A 16,936-nucleotide genomic window follows, 5' to 3' on the forward strand; every position below is an offset into this window, starting at 1 on the left:
TAGAGCAATTCTGGTGAAGAGTCCACACTGTGAAACCTTTCCTTCTCTGTTCTTTCCAAACTTGCCGCGTGTTGGCAGCCATTTTCTGTTTGCTGTAGAAATTGAATAGGAACAAAAGAACAGGAAGAGGCCATTCAGCCCTCAAACCAGTTCCAGCATTCAATTAGGTCATGGCTGATCAGTATCTGCTATCTGGCTTGGATCTGTAAACTTTATTCAATACTCTTAGCCAACGAAAATCTAAATCATGGTTTTGATAGACTCCCCCAGTGTCAATAGCTTTTTGGGGGAACAGAGTTCCAGATTTCCACTCCCCCGTGTGTGAAGAAGTGCTTCCTGACATCGCCCCTGAATGGCCTGGCTCTCATTTTATAATTATGCCCCTTTGATCACTACATACCCCACAGATGATACCGTTTTTCTCCATCCAGAAAGAAAGGCTTGTATTTCTATAGCTCCTTTCACAACTCAGGAAATCCCAAAGCCCATTACTACTAACAAGGTGTGATTAGTTGTAATATAGGAAATGCAGAAGCCAATATGTGTACAGCAAGATCCCACACAGATCTGTGATAATGACCAGTTAATCTGTTTTTTGTGATTGCAGGATAAACACTGGTCAGGGCACCTGCTCATTCAAAATAGTGCAATGGAATCTTTTATATCCACCTGAGAGGCAGCAGGCGGAGCCTCAGTTTTAAGTCTCATCCAAAAAGACAGTATCTCCAACATTGCAGCACTCCCTCAGTACAGAACTGGAGCATCAATGTAGATTTATGTTCTCTAGTCTTTGGAGTGGGGCTTGAACCCATGACCATCTGACTCAGGAGGTGAGAGTACTGTAGCATAAGGGTTATCTGGCATAGCAAGGGTTAATATGGGACTGGGAAACAGTACTGCCCATAATGTGCTGTAAAGGGACACATGACCTGGGACTAGGGAGAGAGTTGTAAAGTGGACAGAGGCCTGTGTAGAAGCAAGCATGGAGTTAGCTCATAGCTTTGGCTATACTCTGTATATATGTATATAGTTATGTGTTATCAATAAACATTTAATGTTAAACCATGCAAGACTCAGGGCCTCTTAGTGAGACCTACTGAACATACAAGAAGTACTACCCACTGAGCCATTGCTGACACACGATTACACTCCACAGGAGCTGACTAAGACCAGAATCTGCAATGTGACCGGTACCTAGCGAATGAGCAGCACCACTACACTGATGGAGCTGCAAACCCTAACCTAAAGACAACAGGGCTTGATCACCATAATCCTGCCTAGTTAATGTGGAGCAGACACAACATGACATGAGTAGAATCCCTCTCCTTTTAGCAGCTGATGTTTTAATAGCCTTTGAATTCAGACAATCAAAAAATAAAAGGCAAATGACCCCTTAACAATAATAGTCTGTGCAACAATTACTGTGGCCACAGGGTCTAGTGCGCACGCCATATTTTGCAGGTCGCTCATAAAATAGGTTCTGCTTCACACTCAATTGGTCATTAAGTTTATGACCCCATAAACCTTTTCATCATAATTGTGAGGGAAGGTTGAACATGATTTTTTAAAAAATGCTCCAAAAAATAAAGGTGCAGGAAGTTAAGTGATTATATGTGACAGACATTAATGGGTCTTAATAAACGCCTGGTAGAAATTTAATTTCAGGAGTCTATCATTTCATCTGAAATATTTTGAATACTTACAAACACAAAAATGTTCTTGGTTCTTAAAGGGAGGATATCCACCTCCACCCCCACCCCCACTCCCCATACCCCACCCCCATCAAAATTAGTCACAATTTATAATAAAGGTTATAAACTGTTTGTGTGGAGCACCCCCTTATTGTAACATCACAAATAGGAATGAGGAGGGTTCCTATTAACAATGTAACCAAAATAAAGCTTCACAAATGCCACGAAGAGAAACTGTACTTCAAATATCTGCTCCCGGACTGTCCATAACCAGCAGCCCATGATGGCGATGAGGGAATAACAAGCGATTTCCAGCAGAATGATTAACTGTATAACAACAGCATTTATACAGAATAGCACATAGGGAGGCTCCTGTAAAAGGCAGAAAATGGATCCTGAGCCACAGCAGAGCTTACAAATGTTTGTTTGAAAAGTGAGGTTTCACAGAAGGAATTAACTGATGAGGGAGCGGAGAGACGGAGGGGTTCAGAGAAGGAATGGCATCATTTCAGACATAAGGGCTGAAGGCATGGCCATCAATGGGGAGATGGACATGAGGCCAAGTCAGAAATTGTTTCCACTGGCAGGAGGGTCAGTAAACAGAGGACACAGATTTAAGATAAATGGTAAAAGAACCAGAGGGGAGATGAAGAGAATTTCTTTATTTGACACTCAGTGAATTGTTAAGATTTGGAAGGCACTGCCTGAAAGGGTGGTGGAAGCAAATTCAATTATATTTGTTTTAAAAGGAAATTGGATAAATACTTAAAGGGGAGAAAATTGTAGGCCTATGTGGGGTAAAAAACACAGACAGTGGGACTAAATGGAAATAGACCTGGTACAAACACGATGGACCGAATGGCCTCATTCTGCTCTGTATGATGCTAGAGGGAAACATAGAAACATAGAAAATAGGAGCAGTAGGCCATTCGGCCCGTCGAGCCTGCTATTCAAAGGCAGGTGGAACTGTACGAACGCCTCCCTTGATAAAATTGAGGCTTCATCAGCAATAGAAGATACTTCTTAATAGATACAATAACTACAGTAGGCCCCAGAAAACAGGGCCCAGTACAGGCAGAGATAGAAAAAAAGTTTGTTAGCATCTGAAAAACTGCACAATCGTTTCACTGTTGGTCCAATTTAAAGGGGTGGCGTCACCTCATTGGGATCATTTGAAAGGGATCAAATTCTCAAAGGATTTGTGTTGAAAATTGTACTCATGGAGTACTTTTGTATGAAGAAGAAATGCTGTGGGCCGGACTTTGGCTGCTGAGGCAGGTGGCTAGAGTTGAGAAATTCCCCGACTCGCCAAACATGCCTCGGTGAAAAGTGCCCCAAATCGTGAGATTTGCGCTCCCCAGAGCAGTGGGGGTGAGGGAGATCAGGTGCACGATGAAGTCAGATTCCCTGACCCTGGAAGCAGGTGATAGGAAGACATTTGGGGGGGGGGGGGGGGGCAAGTGCCGAAGCGGGCTGGATAAACAGCCCGCCTTGGTTCTCTGGGAGTTGGCCCCAGTTATTTTAGAAGATTTTAGGCCCTCTAGCCTCACCCCTCACACCCCCTCAACCCACGCCCACCCTCCATGGCTCCTCATAGCACCCATGCCAATTCATGCTCCCCCATGTATCTCCCATGAACCCTCATGCCAAATCAATCAAACTGTGAACTCCAAACCCTCAGATATTTGTAGCTTTTGAACCTCTGCCAAGCATTCATTATGAATAGCCCTTAGGGAAATGTCAACAAAGAACTTTATAGAAACTGCTCAAACAGATGCTACACCAGCTGGCCTGTCAATTAAAACAGTCCAACTTTAAAAATAAATTCACTGACAGCTGCAACTAGTTTTTATTTAAAGTTTAAAGTGCAGGAGATTTAAAAACACTTCAATTCATGGCAGTTAAATAGTCCTTATCTGCCTTCAAGAGCATTTATGTTTTCTCCATCAATTTGTAACTCTTACACTGTGGGTTAAGGCCCTGGCAACAGACAAAATGGGGTCTGTTTGAACTCAGTACCAAGTTGAAATGGCCCTGCAAAGTTCAGGTTTCCCTCCTGTGTGAATTACATCCTGCCTCCTTTCCCCTACTGGCAAAAAATTGGATCTGTTGGAAATGGGGGCAGGACTTCCACATCCAGGTCCCGCTTGTCATTTTATGGGTTTATGGAGTCTTCCAAGCTCAATGAAAATCTGATCCTATTTCTGTAATCTCACTTACATTGCAAAGTCTAGCAATTTAATCATTTTATTGAGTGTTTTGATTAAAAAACACAATTGTCTCAAAATTCAACAATGCCAATTTTCAGACTGTATACTGGGTCCAAGGAATGATACTGGCAACTGGAGACAGAGGCAGCCAATTACAAACCGTCCGCCATTCCCAGAATGGGCCCTTGGGTGCCATCCTGGGAGAAATGGGGAAGGGGGCAACGTAGAAAAGAGGGAGAAGTGACGGCAGGGGAACGGGGGGTTGGGGGGGAGAGGAGAGGCTCCTCCTGGCACCAAATGAATTTTTATAACATCTCTGTACTCCTCCAATTCTGGCCTCTTACTGATTTCTGATTTCCATCACTCCATTATATTTGCACGTATCTTCAGCTGCCTGGGCCCTTAGCTCTGGAATTTCCTCTATAAACCCCTCCATCTCTCTTCTAAATGAAGATGTGCCTTAAAACCTTCCTCTTTCACAAAATATTTGGTGATCTATCCTAATATCTCATCATGTGCTTCAGTGTCAAGTTTAGTTTGATAGCGCCCCAATCAAACACCTGGGATGTTTTACTACATTAACAAGGTGCTATATAAATGCAGGTTATTGCTTTCAGCAGCCACCCATGATGCCTGAAAAATAGCCTGACATTTTTGGCCCAACCTTTCTTGGGCTTTCTCTGGGCATAGGACACCGCTCCCCAGAATCACGTCCTGTTGTACCATTTCACACTTGTACAATGAGGTTAAATTTTATTGCAATAAAAGTATAGGAGCAGAATCAGTCACAGCCTCAAAACCAGCCAGTTCCACACATAGACAAGAAACATGCATTGCATTAGTCTTAAAAATCACACACATGAGGAAAATGGTGCAATAACATGAAACCCTGGCAAGATAAGCAGTCACAAACACAGTCTGAGCCTGTGGCCAATCTCCTTACAACATACAAAGAACCTTTGCCTGATCTACCCAGCCCCACAACATATCAATGCCTGGCCTGCGCGTTGCTGCTGCCTCATTAGCAACAGTGCTTGCTGAGACAGAGCTACAATCTTCAAACAAAGTTGGGACTCAAGAAGTGGCAATTCTGGATTTATTTCCACTCGCATAGCCAGGTTTAATGTTGCACACTGTGTTAAATGGGTACAGCATCAGCATCTTACAGCGAAAGAGAGAGATTCCCCTTGAATTGCAAATTGGCACAGGTTGCTGCATTTTCTCATTAAATGCCCACTAAACTCACCACAGAAAGTTAGGGCTGGTACATAACAGCTTAATGAGTCTTTTAAACTTTTAACAAAAAGATTAATGTTCCTGCAATGCTGCTCAGCCTCTCTGACCCAGAGAGATAACAATGTAAACAGTGGGATCTCATTCCTACATGTTGTAAATTGCTATTAGATTTTTTTTTAAATCTTGCTTTTCTGGTCTTTTTTCTCTCCCTTTTAACCTAATCCTTCTTTCCTGCTCTTTATTTACCTGCCTGTGCCCGAAATGCCTCTAATTCATTTCCCTCAGTCATGTCCCCGTTGCCCTCGTCTTATAAGCACCCACTCCCAGCAAGTTAAAGGGCAAAAGCTGTTGGAGCTCAAGGCTGGAGAGAAAGTTTAACTAACAGGGCCTGGCCCGAGATGCCCCTCTCCAGGAGAAATTCTGGGCCAATATTTTGCTTGTGGTTGAACAAGATAATCGGATTTGCCCATTAGTTACACATTGTGGCTGAGAACGATATATATATATATATATGCTATTTTTAAAAAGCCCCCTTGCTATCCAGGGAAGTGGCCAAAGCCCGGCTGGGATCCGTGAGAAACGCCCAAGGTCGAGGATCATCACCAGCAAACTACGCTGCCTCCCGTGGCCGAATAGCCAAGGTGAAGGCTGCGACTCGCGGTGCGTTAACCCCAGCACCAGGTGAAGTCAGAAAGGGGGCTGGGAAACAATTCTACAGATCGCGTGGGAGTAAAGAGGACGTTGCGGCAATTTCAAACGACTCACAAAGTGACACCAGTTTAACAAACTTAACTGAAGCTGAGGTTTCATTTACACAGAGAGAGAGAGAGACAGGAAACTTCATGATCACAACACACCTTAAACCAAAAATGCATCTTGAAATAATTCATTCTCCCACCGTCACTGAAACAGTTTCACTGCAGTCTGCCGCAGCTAACAGCAAAGCAGATCTCCAATCCACCCAAATTCAAACTTTTTCTCTCTATTAAACCAGCCCCATTCCTTTATTCAACAATGTATCTAATAAATAATTGAGCGGGATTCATTTAGCACTGCCCTGGAAATCCTTCATCTCGCTTTTCAATTTTGCTATCTTATTGCCTTCTTTAAAGAGAGAGAGAGAGCGGGGGGGTGGGGAGAGAGAGAGGAGGTATGAAGGAGTATAGCGGTAACATACAGTACCATGAGCTGCAGTGGCCTCCCAGTCAGTTGTACACAGTTAACAGATCACTCGCGGCCTGTAGCAGACTGCAAAAACAGCTTTAGGCCTTCTGGCATTTTGACAAACAGGCAACTCTGCTCCACTCTGGCACATTCCTTCTCCCCACCTCCCAGCCCCTTTACATGCGGATCGTCATATTTCCTTCAACAGTTAATTGTCTCAACTGCGAAATTTTAAACAGCCACAGTTCAGCAATGTGAAATCCTCCTAAAGTGACTGTCACAGCAAATCAGCCTCTCGCACCAATGGTAACATTTTCCAAGGAAGTATTCTGCTGGCAGTTCCTGAACTGTCTTCCACCCCCCCCCCCCACCACCTCCCCTTCGTCCCTCGAGAACTGAGCGCACTTGTGGCAATAAAACATTCATGCGGTTTGGAATTTTAACACAATGCCATTTCCCTAGTTTAACCTGAATGGAATGCAGTAAGTCACAACAGACTACATCATCCTGCCATTAAACATTGCCAAGGAGCCTCTGCACCGTGCTCACTCTGACCAGAAATCAGCTCACAGAAACATTCCTGTCTCCCTTGACCTCCCGGAGCTAGACTCAGCTCCTTTCACTGAACTTTGCCCTGCTTCAGGGTTGTGACAGACTTGTGATATATGTGTCACTTACACACAGACTTCATTACTGCAGACAGAAGTTAAGAGTCACAACAGTTCAGAGTGACCAGACTTCAGAACAAGCTACTGTAGGAAACTACTGTACGAGCTGGCTTCCAGTTATTTGGTTAACTCTTCAGGAACCCCCACCCAGCTACTGTTTTCTGTAAATATTTTAATTGTGTGCCCAGTAAGCACACAGATACTCCAGCAACTCAGAAAGAAACTTCCACCGGTCGTGAAAACTTTCAGCTCCAGCAACTAGGAACAGAACCAGAAAAAATATAGAAAGTAAAATTTAAATCCAGTTAAATTCAGTGGAATAAGGTGTGCAAGAGGTAGAGATGTATTTATATACAGAAGCACCTGCACACACACATGTACACACACTAGTGCACAGTGACCAAACACATACATATGTGTGCAAACCCACAATTCTACCCCATGTATTATTTTACCGGAGGTTTTGGACTGCAGCTGTTTATGTAAATATTATCCCATCAACCTTGCTTTGAGTTCTGGGGATGAGAGGAAGGATGGAACTTCCTTTTAGTGCGTAATGCTGGATGTTATCAAATGAATGTCAGAAGAAACTAAATCATTACACAGTGTGTACATTGCCATAAAACTGTTCTGTTTCAGTGGGCCCAATCCCTGGATTCAGCTTGCTGCTAGAAACATAGGAGCAGGAGTAGACCATTCAATTAGATTATGGTTGATCATATACCTCTACGCCATTTTTCCCCACTATCCCCATACCCCTTGATGTCATTAGTGTCCAGAAATCTATCGATTTCTGTCTTGAACATGCTCAATGATTGAGCTTCCACAGCCCTCTGGGGTAGAGAATTCCAAACATTCACCACCCTCAGAGTTAGGGGATAGACCAATGTGCAAGTTGTCCAGGATTGTGCAGGGTTGGGTTGCGCTGTTAGATGTTTCATATTTCCCTGTTTTCTGTAACAATCCACAACCATCCTCTGCCTTCCCTTCAACACAGCATCCAACCCTTTGCTGTGAGCCCACGATAGGAAGGTTCTGTTGAAGGCTACAGGGAAAGGGTATGGGGCTAATGGGCTGGATCTTTCAAAGAGCCAGCCCTGATACAATGGGCCAAATGGCCTCATTCTGAGCTGCGTGGATTTATGAGACAGATTCCTCTTGAAGAAATATGGGAGGACACCTCGCTTTAGCTATAATTGGGTAGCACATTTGCACAAACATGCACATCTGAAATGTCCATTTTCTAAGGAAGAAAGTAGGAATTCTCCAGAGTGGTTTTGTTAAAACAGGAATGCCAGGCACTGACTGCTAACGCAAAACCCACTCAGAAGCTACACCATCAGATCAGACATTTTAACAAGGCCAGCCCCTCCTGTCCAGAAAACAATATTACTGAATAGCCATCAGAACCTGTCTAGTTTCCACCTACCCAGTTTTTGCCCAAAAATATTTTGGAAATATAAACTGGAGAGTAAAGTGCTAATATTTCAAAATTCTGTGCAAGTTTTTCTGTTCATTAACATGAAGCATGAAAGAAGAAAGAATATTTTTTTTTAAAAAGTGGAAGTTGATATTTTTCTACTGACTCCTGGACCTCCTCATATGGATGAGTTTGCTCGGAAGTCTTCCACCTAATTTTCACCAGCAATTGAAACATCAGAGCTCCAGCCTAGTCCTACTTCAAATCCAAATAGCTCCACTCTCCCTTCTCACTCTTCCATCTTCCCCCTCCTTCCTGGCTGGTTTTGGATTAGTGAGAGGCAGCAATCTAATTAAAGATTAGAATGAAAGCCCAATGCAACTTGACAAAAAAAAAAGTTCAAAGGGACAGTTCAAGGCAGAGTGGCCAATGGTGTAGCAATTAAAAATCGAGGGTGCTCAAGAGGTCAGAATTAGCGGCGTGCCGAGAACTCAGACCATTGTAGGGCTGGAGGAGGTCACAGAGATAGGGAGGGATGAGGCCATGGAAGGATTTGAAAACGACAATGAGAATTTTACAACTAAGGAATTGCCTAACCGGAAGCCAATTAGATCAGCAAGCACAAGAGGTGATGTGTGTACAGGACTTTGTGTGATTTAAGATACGGCCCAGCAGAGTTTTTGATGATCTCAAGTTTATGGAGGGCAGAGCGTGGGAGGAGTGTTTGCATAGTCGAGTCTGGAGGTAACAAAGCAATGGGTGAGGTTTCAGCAACAGGCGGGCTGAGGCAGGGGACGAGCCAGGTGATGCTGTATAGGTGGAAATAGGCAGCCATAGTGACAGCACAAATGTAGTCAGAAGTTCTTCCTGGCATCAAATGTTGTCAAGTCTGGTAAAGCCTCACACAGTTGCAAGGGAGCAGGATGAAGTTGATAGCTAGGGAACAGCATTTGAAGTGGGGACCAGAGACAATGGCTTCAGTCTTCCCGGCATTTAGTTGGAGGAAATCTCTGCTCATCCAGCACCGAACATTGGATAAGCAGTGTGAGAATTTAAAGACAGTGGATGGATCGAGGGAGGTGGTGGTGAGGTAGAGCTGGATATCGTCAGAATACATGTGGAAACTAGTGCTGTATTTTCAGATGATGTCACTGAGGGGCAGCACTTAGACAAAAAAAATAGGAGGAGACCATGGATTGATCCTTGGGGGGGCACCAAGGATACCGGTGCGGGAGTGGGAAGAGAAGCCATTGTATCTGATTAGATTGGTAAGAATAAAACCAAGTGAAATCAGTCCCACCCAGCTAGATGATAGTGGAGACTTGTTGGAGAAGGATCAAAGGCTGCAGACTGGCCTCAAAGGATGAAGAGGGAAAGCTTCCCCTTGTCACAGTCACACAGATTGTGACTAATAAATGGAAAATAGTCATTAATAAATCTAATAGGTACTTCAGCAGAAACCTCTTAACCCAGAGAATGAGAGAATGTGGAACTCAGGTTACCACATTGTGTGGCTGAGGTGAATACTGTAAATGCCTCGAAGAGGAAGAGAGAAAGCACGAGGGAGAAAGGAATAGACGGATATGCTGATTTGATGAGATGAAGTAGGGGTGGGACAAGGCTCATGAGGAGCATAATTACCAGCATAGACCCATTAGGGCAAATAGTCGACCGATTCCCAGCCACCGTTCTCCAGTGAGCTCTGGAGCTAAGCTGCCCACCAGCGACAATTACCAAATAGAAGACAAGATTTACCTATACGTCTTTCCCCACTTGCCTTCCCTTTTACCTGGAGGGAAAGATTCAACTTTTAGCAAAGTTGAAAAGAGAAAAAGAAATAGGGATAGAAGCAAATATGCTAAAAGGTTCAAAGCTACTAGCAATTTCCAGTTTGCAGGCCAAAGATTCCTATAGACACTGAGTTCACTTAGTTAATATATGAATCTTACATCTTTCTAACTCTCTGAAGAGATGATATTGTGAAAAATATTTCATAATCTGCAATTATGGAATTATCAAACAATTTGATGCATTTTATGTTCAGTAAAGTGAGGGTGTCATTGTTGAGAAATGGGATTTGCATCCAATTAAGATTGGTTTAGATTAAAATCTGGTCCCAGAGGCATAATCAGTGTACTAATCTTGTGGTATTGAATCCTCCAATTACTGAATTACAAAATAAAAATTCACTGAGATGACAACAGGCCTTTAAAGTGTTTGGCCTGAAGAACAATGAGCTTTAGGGAGTTTTTAGATCTTATTTTCACGCCTCTGCTACACAGTTCACAAATTCACTTAAAGACATGAAGCAACACTAACACAATCTTACTGACATCCTGGATGATGCCCAGATTATTTAAAGTATTGCACAGTTTGAAGCTTAGGTCAAACATCAATCATTCCACCTAGGCTGAATAAGTAAACGTAGAAATTTTGTTATGACAATTCAGTGCCACATTTTGTCTGATAATACCGCCCCCTCCATTTTGCAACATGAAAGACACTATATAAATGCAAGCCCTGGTTATTGTACAAAAGTGCTGTCTGTCAAAATATCTTTAAAATATTTACAGGTGTGCAATAAAAACATAATTAGCCTGATTGTGTGATCAGTGACGAATGCATGGCACTCATTGTTCACCTTGCAGCGAGCTGCCCAGAGTTGCATGTGGCAACTTGCTGTCATCGGGAGTCTGCTACACCACAAATCTCCTGTTGTAGGCACTGTGCTGTGAGAGTAGGATGGAAATAGCAAGGTTTTTCAACCAGATTGAGTTCTCACTGAGACATGCAAAGTCTAAACCAGGATGTATAAAGCAAGAAATATAAATCAGGTTTTGATCATGCACAGAAAGTGAAATAAAGAACAAATGATAGGATTGAGACACAGAAAATTTTTTAAAAAGAATCTTTTAAAATCGACAACATTTCAAATTCTAATGGAATGAGACCCCACACTTGCAAAATTCAATTTTCAGGACAAGGTAGGTTATTTGGCTATAATAATTATGTAAAAATACATAATGTTAAAATTTCATTTATATCCAAATGCACCAGCCCTATTTTTCCTGGCATGTTTAGTAGGCAAGTACCACAACTCCACACCCTTCATGTGTTTGAATTCTGAGTCTATCACTGAGGTACTGTTATTGCGGAACCTGTGAAGGAGCAGGATAACTTGGACAGCAACCTCTGGATTCCACATTTAATTGCACATGTGCAGAATGCAGGAGTTGCTGTTGATTTGCTCAATTTCAACACTGAATGCCGACAGCCACACCATTATTCAGAAAGTAAAACCCAGACCATACGGTATAAAATACAAAGTATAGACTTTTTGTCAACGAGGGAACTCTGGCTGCACTTTGACAAAAAAATAAACTAGCTTAAGCTTAGTTAATAATTGCCGTTGCTACTAAGCATGTTAAATTGTGAACAGAATGAACATGCCACACTCAAATGAGCACAACTTGCTCAAGTGAGATGGATGTTAATGTACAAAGCATAAATTTCAGCATATTGTCTTAGTGATGAGATGGTGCTCTTGTATGTGCTGGATAATTTAGTGTCCATATCAACGACAGGCTCTGAAACTAACCTTCTAATTGTTTTCTGCACTGTAAACATTGTGAATCAATGTAGTATTAAAAGGGAGAAGCACTAGGCAATTTTCTGCCAGATTTTTCACGGAAGAATTTTTGGAGGGGAAGACAATCATTTTCAATTCTGCCAGCTCTGCTCTATCCCTGCAAAGAATTGATCATGGGTTTCAGAGTTGGTTTGTTGATAACCTCATGAAAGGTTTCATTTTTACCCATTGCACAGGGACCATGCAGTTTATTCCCAGGAAAAATATGAATCAGCACTTGTTTATTCATGTTGTTCATTTTCATTGCCTACAGTATCACATATAACCAATAACTTGCATTAATATAGCATCTTTAACATTGTAACAAAACATCCCAAGGCAATTCACAGGAGTATTAGCAGACAAAACATGACCCTGAGCCACATAAGGAGATAGTAGGTAAGGTGACCAAAAGTTGTGTCAAACAGAGATGTTTTAAGGAACATCTTGAAGGGGGAAAGAAAGGTGGAGATTGGGAGAGGTTTAGGGAGGGAATTCCAGAGCTTAGGGCCCAGGCAGCTAAGCTCACCAATGGAGCAGTGATGAAAATCAGGAATGTTCAAAAGACACAACTGAAGGGAGCCAGAGATCCCTGACAGCTCAAAGAATGGACTTTGGGAGCAAAGTAACAAAGAGAGAAATTGGGCGAAGATGGGAGACAATTCACTGAATAAGACTGACAGTTCCTTGAGGGATGAGCTGATTCATGCAGACTATGTCCTTGTGATTGTCCAACATCTCACTTGCTGAAGACTGCTGTTATATCGTGGGTGTGATGAAAAACATTTTCTCATCCAAGATGGCTGTTCAGCCTTTCAGGATTACCACAATATCCCAAGAATGTAATAAAATATAATATTATTACTTGTGGAGGAAAACGGAATTGCTGACTTATTCCCAATACAATTTACTGCAAAAAACGTATGTTACAGCATCACTAAGAAAGGCCATGTATACGAATGGGCCTTCTCTGTGCATTAAAAGGGCCACAGATCTTACATCATTTCATTTTATATCTTTTTATCACTGCTTGTCCATTAATGAAAAGTCTGTGTGACAGCATAATCCAAGCCACTGTCTGCCTTTGTTCAAGTCATGGTAACAACCAGACAACAACTTCCACTAGGTCATCAGCAGTTAGCATCTAGGCTTTCCATCCTGCGAAGAACAGGGCAAGTGTAACATCCCTGGTAAAGTTGTTATGGCTGGTGAAGCTCACCCCTTATGGGATAGCATGGTCTCACAGGACTTGCACAGATCACTGTTGATGAGATGCAAAACCCTGGCCCCATCTGTCATGGCTGGTCAATGTTATAGCTCCTAAAGAATGCAAGAGCCACCATATAATCCCAGTACCACAAGCCCTAATAAACTCTCCTGCACAGGAGCTGAATACAATTTGTTTCCCGTCAAGCTTCAGCTCTGTGGCAGCAAAAGCATAAACTACAACCAGGCCCCTCTACCCACCAAACAGTTCTATTGCTTCTCGTCGGAACATTCAAATTATTAGAACATCTGGTTGCCAGCTGGACGATATAGTTTTTAAGCTGCTTGGAGAACCCAGCCGCTATAGCATGCCCAGGTCTTCATTACTAACTGGTACAAGTTGAGGGCTGTTCGTTCTCTCCCTCTCTCACTTTTGGAATAAGGGCGTCACTCAGTTGAAGAAGCCAACTGTACCAGCCAACTGAGATCTCGTAATAATTGCAACATCTACATCTGACTGCATCCAAGAAAACAGTTAAGTGAAATTGGCCATAACATTTAAAATCTATGCCTCAAAGTCAATCAAAGGACACTTAACCATATATTATACCTTTTTAAAATTGGACCCTAACTCCCCTTATTCCTGATGAGTGTGAATGAATGCATGAGGAAATGCTTGATGTTGGGTTTAGGGTTTAGGGTTAAATCAATAAATTTGATTGTGACTCAAGGAAACCTTGTTTGATTGGTTCCTTATTACTCACAGCTTAAATAGTTAAATACATTCTGATTTGGAAAGGCATATCCTCATAAAAAAATAAACTTAAACCTTTGTTGTGAGCAGCCAAGAAGGTTGAATCGAGGGGAGCCAGTTTACCCCTTCTCACCTGGTCATAACAGTGCTGAGGAACAAAATAATGTCGGCACCTAAAGTCAGGATGAAGCATCACAGATCAGGAAGAACATGCCGTGAAGCACAGTAAAGCTCCTAGAGTCATTATAGCACAGATGGTGGCCATTCGGCCCATCAAGTGGGAACCAGCTCTCTGTAGAACAATCCAATCCAATCAGTCCTATTCCCCCACTCTATCCCTGCAAATTTACTCTCAAGTGTCAATCCAATTTCCTTTTGAGGTCATTCATCTACTCTGCTTCCATCATCCTCATAGGCAGCAAAATACACGTGCTATATAAAGAGCTGTGAGAACTAAAGTGGGAAAACCATTGAAGGGAAAGCAAAAGGGGAAATTAGGAAGGCTAAGAGGCAAAATATATGGTGGTTCACATAAAGAGTAAAATACAGTAAATCATGGGCACAGTCAACAAGGAGATGGGACTATTTAGGAGGGATGCTGAAGTGGGATTGGAGGAATACATAGGAAGGGGTGTCGAAGCACCATTGCTGGAGAAAAATATCTAAAAGAAAACTACATTAAAGAAGTGACTGAGGGATAGAAGTAGAAAACCACCAGTTAATCTTGGAGTGGAAAATCCCATTCTACACTAACAATTGTGGCAAACCTCCTCTCAGTACCAGGCGAACATGTTTCTAAAGGATGCATTAATGATTCTACATATGCAACACAGAAGAGACCTTCGGCCTCGACCTCAGAAGCTCATCCAAAGCTGGACCATTGGGATCTTCCTCACTTCCTGTGCCAGCTGTCACACTTGAAAATTCCAGGTCATTTTGAGTCAAACTGTGGAACAGAGTCAAGACTATTCCAGCGACAGAAAAGTAAAGTACAGCGGATGCTGGAAATCTGAAATAAAAACAAAATCATGCTGGAAATGCTCAGCAGGTCAGGTAGCAAGTGTGGAGAGAAATAGAGTGAAACTACTCGAAACTCATTTCATGTGGGACCTTCACAATAAGGACCAGGGCCTTTCCACGTAGCATTTTGGGCTGCAATTCTTAGCCCAAGCCCCAAAAATGAAATGACAGGCCCACGTGACATGCAATCCCCAGCCAAATTTATTTTATGGATTTAAATCCTCAAACATTTTCACCACCCGGCACAATACCCACCAAGTTATCCTGTGGTGTCCAGAAGGTAACAGTATCTAAGCCCAAAATTAATCATACATTCAATCTGACATGTGAGGGAGTTCCACAAGGACCTTCAAAGCCCATATAACACCTGAATATGATTAAAGAGATGAGAGAGAGTCACGAGCATTAGGTTTGCACTCATACATCGCATCTCCAATTCACTTCACAGCCAATCACTTTTCAAGTCCTCAACCGGTTTATGAGAGAAGAAAGTGTTTCAGGAAGTCTTTAACATTTGTCACGAACAGGCCAGGGAAAACCTCATGGAGATAATTGATCAGTTATTCTTGAGCATTGCAAGTTTAATATCTTACATTAGCTATCCACCAATAAAGGATTCGAAGTGGCAATACAACAGTGACGATACTTCAAAAAATTCAATTGATTGTAAAGCACTTTGGGATGTCCCGGGGTCTTAAAGGCGCTAGATAAATGCAAGTCTTTGCTATTCTGTTTTCAGTTGCCTCACATAATGATCGTAACTGGCATTAGGCTAGAATAATGTTGTCCTCTCTTTGAAGAAGTGATGCTGAATCATGTGAGACACTGTCTATCCACACCAAAAACAAAACAAACAGTGTATCTGATTCACTCACAACTGGCAAGGTGCTAAGATTGATGAGGGGTTAGGTGTTGAATTTGAGATTCAGTGTTACCCTCTCTGGAAAAGGTTGTATAGACAGGCCCCGCTGCAATAGGAGGCTTGTGTTGAAGGAGCAGAGCAGCAATTATACAGGTAAGCATGTCCCTTATGACACACCTTAAAGAGAACTGGTCCCTTCAACTTGGAACTGAACAGAAAATTACAATGCACTTTCAACAACTCCTCTTTCACTGGGAGTATAACTGTTCATATATACTCAAGACCAAATGTGAGTTTACAAGACCTTTCACACTGTTTGTAATTCTGAATAAATGATGCTGTAAAATCTCGAATTTCCAAAATGAAATGGTGGGTGTCTTCAGAAGGAGAGGGAGTGTACATTTTCATTGTTGTGTATAATACTTACAACACAGAAATAATTCATATGGTCCAGTGATCATGCTCCACACGAGCCTCCTCCCACCCCACTCTTCATCAAACCCCATCAACATTCCCGCCGATTCCTCTCTGCCTCATTACGGGGCTGGGAGAGGAGAGGGGGAAGAGCGGTGGGGAAAAGGTGGGTCATCGACTGATCTCCATGCAGTGAGAATCCAAAATAACTGAGACCAAATTAAAGTAAAATAATTTACAGAACAAAATGTTCTTTTTTTAATAGCCCACATATCAGTAAATATTCTGACTGAAAACAAAATGTTATAATCTGTGGAGTCTATTCATATCCAGAAAAGATGAAAAAGTTAAAAATAAAATCATAATCACTGAAAACCTGAAATAAAAAATCTGAAAAATGACAAAAAACATCAGCAGGTTCAACCATACGAAATAAAAAGACGACACAAATTAACCGATGGTTTTTTTAAAAATATCTTTTGTGGGTCAGTAATTCTAAATAACAAAGTTAACCAGTGTTCTCTCGTATTGCAAATTTATTTCACATTCCGGCATTTTCGAATTTTTATTTTTGCAAATCCACATCTTATTTTAATTGGGTAGTTAACACCCACTCAACACAATCAAACTAATACAATTGAATTGATTATGTCCTCTTGGATC

The 16,936-nt window shown here is 42.1% G+C and overlaps 1 protein-coding gene across 5 annotated transcripts in view; it reads right to left on the minus strand.

Annotated features, from left to right (window-relative positions):
• The window catches only part of LOC144668385 (zinc finger protein basonuclin-2-like), a 530,041-nt gene that overhangs the window by 330,326 nt on the left and 182,779 nt on the right, over positions 1-16,936 (minus strand). The window contains exon 1 of one of the 5 annotated variants that reach the window (XM_078530406.1): positions 6,320-6,663. The exons of the other annotated variants lie outside the window; for them this stretch is intronic. Within the exon in view, the coding sequence (XP_078386532.1) occupies positions 6,320-6,322 (3 nt within the window). The 5' untranslated portion in view covers positions 6,323-6,663. Of the gene's footprint in view, positions 1-6,319; positions 6,664-16,936 lie in introns of those variants that run through there. 5 annotated transcript variants of the gene reach the window in all.

The sequence above is a fragment of the Cetorhinus maximus genome, chromosome 2, assembly GCF_964194155.1.
Source record: "Cetorhinus maximus chromosome 2, sCetMax3.hap1.1, whole genome shotgun sequence".
In the NCBI taxonomy this organism is placed as follows: domain Eukaryota; kingdom Metazoa; phylum Chordata; class Chondrichthyes; order Lamniformes; family Cetorhinidae; genus Cetorhinus; species Cetorhinus maximus.